At 44.5% G+C, this 13,457-nt stretch overlaps 1 protein-coding gene and 1 long non-coding RNA gene across 4 annotated transcripts in view; one reads left to right on the top strand and one right to left on the bottom strand.

Moving 5' to 3' along the window:
- The window catches only part of Parva (parvin alpha), a 154,364-nt gene extending 145,016 nt beyond the window's left edge, over nt 1–9,348 (bottom strand). Inside the window, exon 1 of the mRNA XM_046438051.2 lies at nt 9,213–9,348. Within this exon, the coding sequence (XP_046294007.1) occupies nt 9,213–9,348 (136 nt within the window). The remainder of the gene's footprint in view (nt 1–9,212) is intronic.
- Nucleotides 8,644–12,469, top strand: LOC124088460 (uncharacterized). 3 transcript variants are annotated; one of them, XR_006850360.2, is made up of 2 exons: nt 8,644–8,734; nt 11,311–12,469. It is a non-coding gene; the product is annotated as an uncharacterized LOC124088460 (long non-coding RNA). The 3 variants fall into 3 exon arrangements; XR_009226134.1 differs by having other exon boundaries at nt 8,650–9,058; XR_006850359.2 differs by lacking the exon at nt 8,644–8,734 and adding an exon at nt 9,360–9,967.
- The last annotated feature ends 988 nt before the right edge of the window (nt 12,470–13,457 follow it).

Raw genomic sequence — 13,457 nt, forward strand, 5'->3', positions numbered from 1 at the left:
GAGATTCCTGGATGGTAGGAGGAGGCATTCTTATAAGTTATATAAAACACACACACACACACACACACACTCAGGGGAGGTTGGCAACAGTTGAGACCCAAATGGAGGCCAATGACCAGAAGAGCCACCTGAAATCAGAACAGAGTTTGGAGTAACCTGGGGATTCCCTCAATGAGACTAAGACACCTACGGATGATCCAGGCAGTCAATCAGGAAACATTTTACAGAGTACTTGTTAAGTATCAGGTGCTAAACTAGGCATGTGGGATACAAATGTGGGCACAGTAAACACAACTCCTGCCCCCACAGCATCTGCAGGGGAAATGAAAGGGAAGGCTGAGGTTCAGGGCACCAGCCAAGGACACTTGTCTTTAAGCAAAGCCCTCATTTGGATTTCCTATTGATTTCAGGATGTCAATAGTGAAAACTTTACATCTATTTTTAAAGTGTTTTACTTTTATTTCTTAAAGTGTTTTATTGTTGGAATTGTTATAGGGCTTTCCCCAAATGTTGCTTTTTTCCAAGAGAGTGAGTGGAGATCTTAGATGCTTACAAATGTTTACATGAGGATTTCATCTCTCCTCCTGCCTAATGGCTAAAACATAATTATGAACTGTGCTTGTTAACCAAATAGAGATATTCTACAAGACAAGGAGACCAATTCCTAATATGGAGGTGTCCTTGGGCCAGGGCCCACTTATCCTGGTATCCATCTCCTCCACCCGACACAGAGGTGCCTTCATTAGTGGAGGAAAGAAAGAGGTCTTTGTGATGATGTAATTCCCAGACCACCCTACATGGACAATAAAACTAAATTTGAGAGAAGCCTGGTGAAACAACAGCTCAGAAATCATAGAAGAGCAGGGCTGCAAGCGCCCCAAGAGGTTATTTAACCTAATCCCCTAATATTAGAAATGGGTAAATAACAGCAGAAAGGGGAAGAGACTTGTCTAAAATTATGTGCACTATTTCCACCAAGACAAATATGGGAAATACACCCCATAGAAATTTCTGTGTGTGTGTGTGTGTGTGTTAAATATCATGGTAGGCAGGAGGGGTCCAGAAGTCTCCCCACAGCATGTGACATGTACAGTGACAAGTGACTGTATTGCAATGTGGCCAGTGCCACTACCAGAGTAGGCACAAGGTGCTGTGGGTCACAGAGAAGGAAGCATCCCACCCTTCCTGGGGACCCTATAGAAGACAGTATGTAGAAGGGGAGATCTGGGTTGGGTCTTAATGAAATAACAGAGTTTGTTTAACAGAGAAAGGAAGAAGGTCTAGCAATGGGGAAGAACAGGATGTTTGGGGGATACATGGTGATTTGTTGGTGAACATGGAGATTTCTTAGAAGGAAAACAGAGGAGACAAGACACACAATGTAAAAGAGTAGTTGTGAAGGCCTTGAATGCTATGCCAAGAAGCCCATCTTGGGGAGATGTAAACTTTGTTTTAAAAAACAACATACTGGCAAAAGGCTGAAGGGCCAGGTTGAACAACTGTGGACCAGAGACAGGGAAACCAGGTGGTGATACTGCAATACTTCAGGTAGAAAATGAAGAGGGTAGAATTTTAAAAATAAACAAGTAATCTAAAAGAAGACAAAGGGCACTTATGAGGCCTGAATTGAAACAGCGATAAGTAGAAGGCAGAGTCAGCAAGACTTCACGAGAGATGGCCGGATGTGGGAGATGAAGTGGAGCTAACCCCTGCCCCGGGGCCACGTCCAGCCTGCTGTCCGCTTTACACAGCCCCAGCCCAAGGATGGCTTTCCCAGTTTCTAAATGGCTGGAAAAAAACCAAAGGAGACACATGAAAATCATGTGAAATTCAAATTTAAGTGTCCATAATTACACTTGGTTGGTGTGTCTGTCATCCAGGGTGACAAGGCAGCACTGGATGGCCGTAACTGAGGACATTAAGAAAGTTTGTGACCTCCGAAATAGAAGATGTCCACAACGTGTCAGCCTTAGGCTGACAGCAAAAGAGCTGGAGCAGATTTGGGCAAGTGGGACAAATTATAATTCCACTGAAGGCATGCTGAGTTTAGAATCCCATGACACATCTGAGACTGTGGGAAGATGTACTAGGGCAGTGGGTGAAAGGTCAAGATCTGAGGCGAGGATTTGGGAACTGTCAATGGGAAGATTGTGGTGAGGCTGTGGGAGCAGGTGGGACAGCCCAGGGAGAAAACCAGAGGGAGGGCAGGCAGGGTAGGCAGAAAGCCAGGAAATACAGCCAAGCGGCAAATAGGAGAAAAGAGGGGGATACAGGGAACAAATTCACGGTGGAAAAAGTCAAGAGATGAGATGATTCTTTTTTTTTTTTTTTTTTTTGAATTGCTAAAGATGCTTTTAAGGAAAAGAGGAGGTTGCCAAATGCCTTCATGAGCCCAAGTAGAATCAGGGTTGAAAAGGAGACAGGATTTTGGAGACCTCAACCAGAAGTCACTTCAATAGTGGCACTGAATCGCTTCTCCAGTTGCCTTCCACACTCCACATTCTCCCCATTCTCCTCCTATCACTCTGACTTCTGTCCTCTTGGATCTCTCTCACTAGTTCCTGCTCATCTATCAGCTTTTAAATGGAGAAAAGTTACCTGGTTCACTCCTTAGACACCTTCTATTCCCCCGCCCCTCACTGGGGATGGCACCCAGGGACACTCTGTCACTGAACTACACCTCCATTTCCTTTTATTATTATTCTATTTTTTAAACTTTGAGACCAGGTCTCTCCAGGTTGCCGAGGTTGGCCTACAACTCCTGCCTCAATCTCCCCAGCAGCTGGGATTACAGGCATGCACGACCGCACCCTGCAAAACCCCTTCTATTTTCTAATCATGCTCAATGGTCCCAGTGTTAGGGGTTTAAATACAGGTATGCACACCTATATCTCCAGACCCTCCCCTGATTTGCAGGACCAACTGCAAACTCATCACCTGGGCTTCGAAGTACAACAGGCCCCTAACCAGATAGATCTAAAATCCAGCTCCATCTCTTCCTCCCCAAACCAGCCTGTCCGGCAGGATTCTCCATCACAGTTAAAATTAATTCCATCCTTCTGGGTGTTCAAACTCAAACCCCTGGAATCATTTTGATTCCACTCTCTCATTTTCCACCCAATCTTTCAGTAACTTCTATCTTCAGAATCTTCAAACTACTTCCAGAATTCAACGCTCACCCCTTCCACAGCTACCACCCTGCTCTAGACCACCACTTTTGAGCCCGCTGACTTCCACCCCCGCTTGCTTTCAGTCACTGAACACTATCAGTGAGAGCCTGCTGAAACAGAAATGAGGCCATGTCACTACTGTGTGAACTCTCCTAAGCCTTCCCATCTCCCTCTGAGCAGGGTCCCACGCCTTATGCTGGCCTCCAGGGCCCTGCCCAATCTCACCCTCATTCGCTGGGGACCTCTCTGCCTTCCACAAGTGTGCTTTCTCTCTCCTCTAGTCACGTGGATCTCCTTGCTGATCCTTGATAACACACCAGGGCCACTCTTGGCTCAGGATCTTTTGAATCTGCCACTCTTTCCAACTGCAAGGTTCATATCCACAATGCAAAGACTCTCCCTCAATCCTGCAGGACTTGACTCAGGCACACCACTCCCAGGGAGGCCTTTGCAAGCCATCCTATTTCAAACCCCCAACCACCCCTCTTCCCACAGCAATATTTCCTTTTTCCTGCCTTATTTTGTTCTAGAACACCAATCACCACTCTGACAAAATACGCACATTTTACCAACTTATTGTTTTTTTTTTTACAACGTTATTTTATTTATTTTTTTATGCAGTGCTGAGGACCGAACTCTTGCTAGGCAAGTGCTCTACCTCTGAGCCACAACCCCAGCCCTACCAACTTGTTATTATGTCTTTTCCATTAGAACGTAAGCTCCACAACAGGCATTTGTGTCTTGTTTTCCTTTTCGCACCCAACACAGTGCCTGGCAGAAGTAACTGGAGGGGAAAAAAATGGGAATACTGGATTGAAAAGTGATTAGGAGATGAGAAAGGAGAAGCAAGAACAGACAACCCTTTAGAGATCTCTGAGGTTTTCTTGAAGAGGAAGCCAACATCAGGTTTTCTCTGAATGGGAAAGCAAGTTAACAAAATCAAATGTTAGAGAGAGCAACAAGAAAAAGACTGGGGATATGAGAAATGGGACATCTGGCTATCCCCAGTCTGGGAGAAGGCTAAAAGGAAAGGAGAAGGGACCTCCTCAGAAGGGTCTGGGACAGGAAGAAAGCATGAAAGCAGAGCTGTAGATCTGGGTAGCACTGGACAGATTGAAGGGAACATGAAGTCACTCAAACCTGACCCTCAATATTCTGTCTCAAAGTCCAGGGAAGGACCTGAGTGACAAGGCCCTGGAGAAGGCACTTTGGAAAATGAGAGTGAAGTTGAGCAGGAAACAAGCATAGACTGCTGTGCAGTGCTGGGGACTTGCTCGTTCTACAGACCAAACATCCACTGCGCGGATCAGGGAGTTTCCTCAGCAACGCTGGCCAGCCAGTCAGAATCCAGGGGTAGATGCTAGTATTATTAAAGGAATTACGACTTTAAGGCTGGAGGTGTGGTTCAGGGCTTGCTTAGTACATGTGAGGCCTAGGTTTGATCCCAGAACTGAAATAAAATTTATTATTATCATTATTATAATTACATTAAAGCCCTCATTAGGTACTGAGCAAAATGCAAAACTCTTAAGAACATACTAAATGGGTAAAGACAGTGCCCACAGCTGCTGACCTAATTTGGGATACATTCAGCTGGCACTTAAGTCAAGATGATGTCCTGAAAGAGCAAGTATTAGGGACACATCTGGAGGAAGAAAGATGAAAAGTGGCCCTCTGGCAAGTTGAGTCCAAGTGATCAGTCCAGGCACCAACAGATGGAGACTGGAAACCCAGAGGAGAAGATCCATAGAAGAAAAACTAAAGCCACCTCCTACAACTCAGGAAAGTGGGCCTGGATCCTCTGAAATGCCAGAATGTGACACCTTGGCTAAGGGGAGGATCTGATTTGCAAAAAAAAGGCCCCTTTGTCTCTAAAGGGACCAAATAGTGCCACACGAGGTTCCTCACAGTCTCGGGCTACTTGGCTATTTATAGAATTTATAAACCTTTCTGCAGTCCACAATAAAAAGACTATTTCAAATTCCAAAGACTCTTTAAAAGTGAGTTCTCAATTTTATAAGCTACGATTATTTGTGCCACGCAATGTACATTACATGTTCTATCTCATTCTAGCCCAAACAACTTCCATGTAAAGATGCAATTTTTATTTTCATGTCACAGGTGAAGAAACAGAAGTTAAGAGATTTGATGGAACTTGTCCTAAGTTACAGCAATCAATAAGAGGCTAGAGCAGAAATCAACCCCAACACGTCTGATCTTAAAGACTATGCTTTGAATTACCAATTCTTTCTTGCCTAACACTACTTTTTCTTACCAAAATGCAAGAATCAGTATTTGTTTAAGGTATTTTTATATGAAGGTTGGGGATGTAGTTCAGTGATAAAGTGCTTGCCTAGCATGGGCAAGGCCCTGGGTTCCATTCCCAGCCCTGCAAAAAATAAACAAATTAAAAATAAAAATAGAGAAATAATGTATTCTTACGAGTCATAATTACTTTATGATATATGTATTAAATATCTATAGAAACACATATTTTATGTGAAATTATGGACCTAAAGAGTCTAACATGTATTATGTCTTTCCACTCTTTATTTCTTATACTGAGGGAACACAGTAGGCATCAAATGAGTGAAAGGGAGTTGTTGGGCCCAGGAGAATCCTATGTCATAACTTGTAGACATACGGATATCAGTGATCTTGAGGAATCGTGAAGAATGAGAGGTTCTAGAACACTATGGGGAAAGTGGAAGAAGGCATAGTCATCAAAGCATAGATCTGTGAGCTTATGCAGGATGCCAAGCAAGAGCCAGCCTTACTGTTACTGCAGTGATGTTAGTGGGCCCTTGACAGGGGAAGCCCTGATCACAGAGACCCAGCCCACACTAAGAACAGTCATTTCCCACCAGCCCCACTAATTTCTTGGACTGACTCATAGACCCACCCCCAGGCAGCAGCAAGCAGCCACAGCTGGGTGGTGGCCAGCCCCATTAGAAGCTGCGAGCTCTCCCATTCATCCATGTAAGGCTTCTATATTACCTAAAAGGCTGAATGACAGAATCAGGACATTACAGTTAAGTATAACAGGGAACAACACCAAGAAATAGGTATTATTGGACTGGAGATGTGGCTCAGTGGTAGAGCACTTGTCTAGCATGCATTAGACCCTGAGTTCAACCTTCAATATTAAAAAGTAAAACAAAACAACAAAATGAAAAAAAAAAAGTATAAAAGGGATAAAACAAAGACTTTGTACTTGGTTTCAAAAACCTAATTGAGTGAATCCATGATAGGGAAGGGCATGGTTAAGAAGCAACAAATATAAAAATCCCTTTGACTAAGCTGATAACAAGTTCGATAAGAGATTGTGTGATATAGTTCCCAGAGTAAAGAAAAAGCACCCTTGGCTGCCTTAATAGAATATTGTCTATGTTAGAATAAGGGAGGCGACAGGCCTGTTCCATTTGGAGCCGGGTGGCTTTGACTACTGTACTATGTAGACTTCTGGGCAGCTCACTCTGACAGGGTCTGCTAGGTATTCACCATCTCCCTCCACTTCCCTCTGTGGTCTATTCTTTGCTTATGAATACGCAGGAGCTGGCCCTTACAAATTGCTGCACCCAAATTCCCTTGCCCTGGCAGCTTCCTACTAGGTTCAGCCTTGAATAGATTCAAGAGCAAGAAGAAAGAAAACATGCCTTTTTTTGTACCAGTCTCTCCCTCTTTCTGGCAGTAGCTATGTCCTTTTGCTATGACAGTCCTAGTGAACGACCTCTCTTCCACAGCTCCAGCTTCTCAGTTTCCAGTTTGCTTCCCTCGTCCCTTCAGGCTTTGAGGTGGTAACAGCTTCCTCCTATTGCTAGCCCCTCAGCATCTCAGCATCCCTTTTGCTTCCTTTAACCTTCCCACAGCTCTATAAATAATCCCTTCACTAATTATTTTCAAAATCCCAACTAAGTCGGCCTTCTGTTTCCTGCAGGGACCTTGAATGCAACTGAAGGGACAGGATGCCAGAAAGCCTTAAGGTCATGTCTATGCAGAACAGCTCCAATAGGGAGGAGATGCCTGGCCTGGCCAAGGGAAGATTCCAGAAAGCACAGTCTATTTAAGAAGGTTAACTGGACACTGTCAAACTTACTCTCCTGGTCCACAGACAGTAGCAGGTATAGAAAAAACACGTTTTGGCTAAATGGAAACTTTTCCCATAGTTGCTAAAGGTAGGGTGAGTCCTCAGTAATTCTGAGTTGCCCAGTCTGAAGCTGGATGAGCCCCTATTAGGAACCCTGTAAGAAAACATTAGAAATGCAGCCTAGAAAATAGTTCATAAATTTTAAATTGCACACCATGAGTGGAAAATTCCAACTACACAACTCATACGTTTGAAACTGTACACCATTCCAAATAGCATGATGACATCTTGTGCCTGACCCCACCCCACCCCTGCCTGGGACATGAATCATCCCTTTGTTCAGCGTATCCACACTGCATATGCTACCCACCATTCCTCACTTAGTAGTCACCTTGGTTACTGGCTGAATTATTAGATCCACTGTCACAGTATTGCAGGACCTGTATTAAATTAATCCCCACCTAGTAGTCTAACTAAATCACGATGCCTATGTGACTGGTCTCACTTCATCTCATCACATGGACAGTGTATCTTCTCACACCATCATAAGAAGGGCAGGTAAATACAATAAGACTTTTTGAGAAAGGCCACATTCATATAACTTGTATTACAATATAAATAACTGTTCTATTTTAGTCATTATTGTTAACATCTTACTGTGCCTAGCCTATAGATTAAACTTTGTCATATATATATATATATATATATATATATATATATATATATATATGAAAGACCGGTTGATATAGAGTTTGGTACTATCAATGATTTCAGGCATCTACTGGGGGTCTTGGAACACACCACCTGTGGATAAGGGAGAAAATGATAAAATTGAGGAAAATTTGGGGAATGTGTTTTGCTGCTTCTTATGTTTACCTAGGGAACAGAGGTCTAGTTTTTGGGTCCAGCTAATTCTCAACACCGAAATTGGTTTTTATGCTTTAAAAAAAGTTAAGGAACATAACTCATTTTACATCTCAACGTCACAGCTTTCAGAAGGGTTATTTCCAGTCCACGGAGCAATGTATTCAAAACTTTTTAACCCGGCAACCTCTACCCACGCATCTGTCAATCACTAGAATGCTTCTAGAGAAATGCGGCCTCATCTTCCAAATCAAAACCCAGGATGCAAATTCTACCCACAGGACAAAATTATCTTACATCCTGGGGAGGGGGAGAAGATCACCTTAATTTCACCACGGTGGGGAAAAAAGAAAATGTGGTTTGTAAAGTCCCTGAATGTCTGAGTTCACAGCAGGGTCACGGCTCATGATGCCAAGTTTGTATCTAACCCGGGTATTCTAGAGTCAGAGTTCCAAGTTTATCATTTACTACCCCCGCGGTACCGCTAGGACAGCCAGTTCTTCACTCATTCATTCAATAAACTTTTGATATTGATCAACTCCATTAACAGAGCCCTGGGGATGTAGAAAACAGCCCAAGAGGCCAACGCTGCTTCGCTGCTACAAGGACTTCAGTAAGCCCAAACGACCTGATTTTAAAGACCAATGAAGGCAAAGAGAGAGAATGACGGCGCCCGGAAAGTTTCAGTAGAAACTTGGTCAATGCCAGCCCTCGGGCGCTGGGAGGGCGGGGACACGGGCCCACTGGAGGACGCTGCCTACGGGATGGGGCTGGGTCCCGGCCCGAGCTCTGGGTCCGGCCGCCTCCCGAGGCCACGCGGCGCCCGCCCTCGGCCCAGCGGAGGCGTCCGCCTGGCCCCAGGCCCTGGACAGCAGCATCAGGGAGGCGCCGGGAAGAGCGGCCTCCGCGACCCACCCGCGCAGGGCCGCAGTGCGGGGTGCGTCTAGCTCCCGCCGACTTCCAGGCAGCGCGCGCACGCCTCGCTGCGCGCCTAACCGCGCCGGGCACCCGCCGCGCGCTCCCGCCCAGCCCCGGCGCCCCGGCCCCCAGGCCCCCGGCCCCTGCAGGCCGTCGGGCTCCGCCGCACCTACCTTCCTTGGCTTTCTTCCTCCGGGCCAAGGTCCCTCCGAGTTTCCCCAAGAAGGAGTCATCTTTCTTGCGGGACGGGGGCGACTTGGGAGTGGGGGACTTGGGGACCGAGGGCGACTTCTGCGGGGAGGTAGCCATGGCGGCGGAGCGGGCAGCCGCGGGCCGAGCGGGACGCCGAGCTGGAGCTGGGCGGACGCGGCGGGCGGCGGCGGGACTGAGGCTGCGGCTTTCCAAACGGAAGCGGAATTATTCCAAGCATTTGAGGCAGCTCACGCTCGCCTTTCCCTTCCCTCGCTCCCTCCCTCGCGCCGCCCTCCGCCCTGGAAGGAGCTGTGCGCTGGGGCCCGCACCCCGGCCCGGCCTGCGCCCCTAGGCTGGCCGAGGATCCCCTGAATCTGCCCCATGCCGCAGGACATGTGGCCTTATCAGTTTGGGTGTATGTGTAACTCTCCTGGCTGGAAGTGCTGGAACCTAGAAGACTGCACCCAGCACACATCCTAGCACAAACCAGGATCTGAACCAAACCAACTCTGTTACTCTGTCTCCCAGCTGCTTGGAGGCGCTTGTTTGCTTCTTATAAAATTAGCCCAAGTCTTGACTTAATGAAACAAAGCCAGCTAGGTCCTGGAGAAATATCTGGAGTGGACCAAAATGTGTTTGGGCCCCATCAAACTGGGCATCACCAGTGTTACCTGGATTTATCCAGGGCCATCATCCTTCTCTTCTCCCATCCAAGAGAAGTTGGAAGTACATGAAGGTAGGGCCCAGGCTTATTCTTGCAGGACAACCATGTTTCTAGCAGCTCAATGGCTTGTACAAAGGAGGATCTTAAATGTTGGTGGGAACTGGCATGGGGAAAGCGCAACCATGGGCTCCTCAGACACCATCTCCCTTGGGGCAACTGATCCTGCCAAAGTAAAAGTGGTAGGGTGACCACCATGCTCACTTGAATAACAGGGTAGTAGTCACACAAATATGTTTCAAGAACTCGTACTGGAAATGATCCAAAGGCACACTGTATTGCATATGCCCACCTTAAGTTCTCATTTGGGCTCTTGTTTTTGCCTCTCACAAACACACTTGGCAGCTGTGTTTCCTCCCCAGCCCTCAAGCTACAGTTGATTAAACCTGGGCCATCTCACCAAGAGCTCTAGGCTGCATAAACTGAATCAAGACTCTAAACAGGATCAACTGTTGTCAGAAATTGAAAATTGGCAGGGGATCGTACAGTCTAAAGTGGGGTGCAGGTTTTTAGCCAATGGCATGCTAATGAGTGGACAGAATGAAGGGAGCAAAGAAAAGTGTTCCTGAGGCCCTTGGGTCTGAGTGACCACCTGGATCTAAATCTCTCCCCAGCCCCCACATGCAGTCCCTGCAGATCCAGCTGTTTTTCCTTCTCAAGAGGCTTAGTGAAGCCTTCTAATAGCATACCCATTTAACCTGGCCTAATCAGCAAAGTGACAAGCAGCAATTCCTGAGTAGAACAAATATCTAACAAACCAGATGATCAGTAGAGCCTCAGCAGAGTATAGGTTCATTTTATTTTTGTTTGAGAGTCATAATTTTACCTTTTTTGAAAATTACATTTTAATTGGTACCTCTTACCTAACAGAAAGCAACAGAGTCAGGATGTCTGCTGACCTGGGAAAATGTCTACATCCCCTCCCTACAATCTTAGAGATGGTGGGAAGCTGCAATGAAATTGTATTTTGATTACATCATTAAGCGTTTTTGTCCAGATTATCAGATACATAAGGACATCTTCGAAATCTGATCTCTATCCCCGGAAGCACTTCTTATTACAAGACATGCAGCACAATAGCTGTGTGGTCTTGGAAAAGTCCATTCCCTTTTCTGATCCTGCACTTCTTCCTCTATGGAATGAAGTGATTGGGACAGAATAGTGACTCTCAAACCTGACTGGACCTCACAATGCTCTGGGAGTTTACTATGAACATTAAAAAGTCCATCTCCAGAAATTCTGATTCAATAAATCTGAGGATAAATCAAAGGATAAGTATTTTAGAAAATAGATCACAGGGTGATTTCAGCGCAGCTGGGATACTTCTGGTTCTAACATTCTATGGTTCTCTTTCACAGATTGCTGATATCTGCATGCAGGGCTTAGGTCCTAAATATGGCATAATCAAGATTATCCACGGAGATCCCTTAAGTTGCTCACCAGTGCTCTTATGTATACAACTTTCCTGGCTAATTGTTATGATTTTCACTAAACTTTGAAAACCACAGAGAAAAACTGAAAGGAAGAACAGAGTGTTGACTGTTGAAACCTGGCTCCCAGAAAATAACCTGTAAAACAAGCTGTGGAGAAGGCTAAGCTGTACTTCCTGTGCACAGTGATAAGGGGAGATCCTCCTTGTCAGACTACACAGCAACCAGAAAGGAAGACAAATTGGGATATGCATCAGGTTTCAAAACTGGCCTTGCAATGGGTTTGGCCAAGGATCATGATAAGATTGTTTAGGATCAGTGGACACAAGGTGAAGCTTTCAAAGAGTCTTAGAGAGTAAACAGTCGTTTTAATGGTATCTATTGAAAAGTTTATGGATTTTATGTTGATTTCAGTGAGAACTGGGGGGAAGTTCTTAACAATCAAATTATTTGCAAATTTTATCTCTCTGGTCAAGAGGTTTTTGGAATAAAGACAGAGGAATGATAAAGTCTATAAATGTAGGCAGTAAACTCCACGGATGTTAGTGGTTTCCCAGGTCTCAATATTATGCATATATCTTGCTTTCTAAAACATTTCTGCCTCTAAGATAATTATTAATCTCTTGAAAGGCTGATGGGGAATGGATGGTGAATTGTAAATCTGTTTTATTTGAAGTGCAGTCCATAAACCAATGTTGATCCAGATCCTGTTATTGGTCTGCAAATATATAAATACAGAAATTGTGGTTTTAGAAACTTTGAGAGCAACTTAACAATGCAATTCTATGTCTGTTTAATCTAAGAATTTAAAACTGGAAGCTTACATTCTGAAAATCTTCATTTTATTTTCTAATAATCCTTTTTTTATGGCATTTTACAAAAATATTTGTTTTTGCCAGATTGGACCTTTACCATACATCCTTTGACATGCACTGTTCTAAGTTGCTCCTGTTTGCTTAGAGTTCTTATACTCTCTTTGGACATATGCTTTTAGAATCTTTATGGATATGATTTGATGTGGGTTTGGTGCAGAAGATAAAGTGAAATAATACATGGCAAAGTGCCTTACCCAGGGCCTGGTACCAAATCTAAATCTTGCTTAATTAGAGACACACACCACACATTGTTCTTCCATAAGATGCAGAGGAGAACTTGCACGGGTTCCCTTAATCTAAATAAGTGTTTCCAATTATGGCCCCACTAGTCAGCTGGTTGTTGGTTTTGTCCCACCCAAGGGACTCTGAATCTCAAAGGCCAACCTCTTCTTGAAGCCTAGGCCTAGACAAATTGCACTGGGTGAGAATAATCCCAGGTTCTGATCCTAGTTCAATAACTAGGAGATCTGGAATATACCTCTTCCCTTTCTGCACTTTTCTTTCCATCATTGGTAAGAGGAAACCAAGGCAGTAACTGCTAAAGCTGAACTTTGGGGGCCTAGGGATGTAGCCCAGCAGTAGAACAATTGTCTTGCACGTGCCCTGCTGTGGGTTGGATTCCCAGCGCATGCACACATTCGAACACATGTACGAAATGTAAATCTGAACATCACACATTCCTTGTGAGCAACAATTTCAATCCTAGGTTATAGACATAAAAATGAGTCTATTAATGAACCCAGATACGTGTTTTAGAAAGTTCATAGTAACACCATTCAAATACTTACTAACAGCTGAATGACGGTGATAGTCACAGTAATGAGAATGAATAATTTGCAGCAATAGAATGTATCTTACAATATAATGTTGAGTGAAAACAAAACTGACACAAAAGAACACAAACTATCATTTTATTCATAAATTCTTAAATGGGCAAAACAAATTTACGTTGGAAGTTGAGATAGTGATGGAGTGCAGGGCACAAGGGAGGCTATGGGAGCTCATGTTCCTTGGTCTGACTACTGGTTGCAGGGATATATTAATTCTAAAATTAATGGATACACATTTGATAATTTGAGCAAATTTCTGCATGCATATTGTAATTTAATAAAAATTTACTAATATATCACACAAAACAATATTAAAAAATGAAGCCCCGGATGATATGCCCCATAGGATCCCTATTAAATTCCCTTTTCT

The sequence above is a fragment of the Marmota monax genome, unplaced genomic scaffold (assembly GCF_021218885.2).
Source record: "Marmota monax isolate L192 unplaced genomic scaffold, Marmota_monax_Labrador192_F-V1.1 WCK01_AAM20220418_F8-fsc00061, whole genome shotgun sequence".
In the NCBI taxonomy this organism is placed as follows: domain Eukaryota; kingdom Metazoa; phylum Chordata; class Mammalia; order Rodentia; family Sciuridae; genus Marmota; species Marmota monax.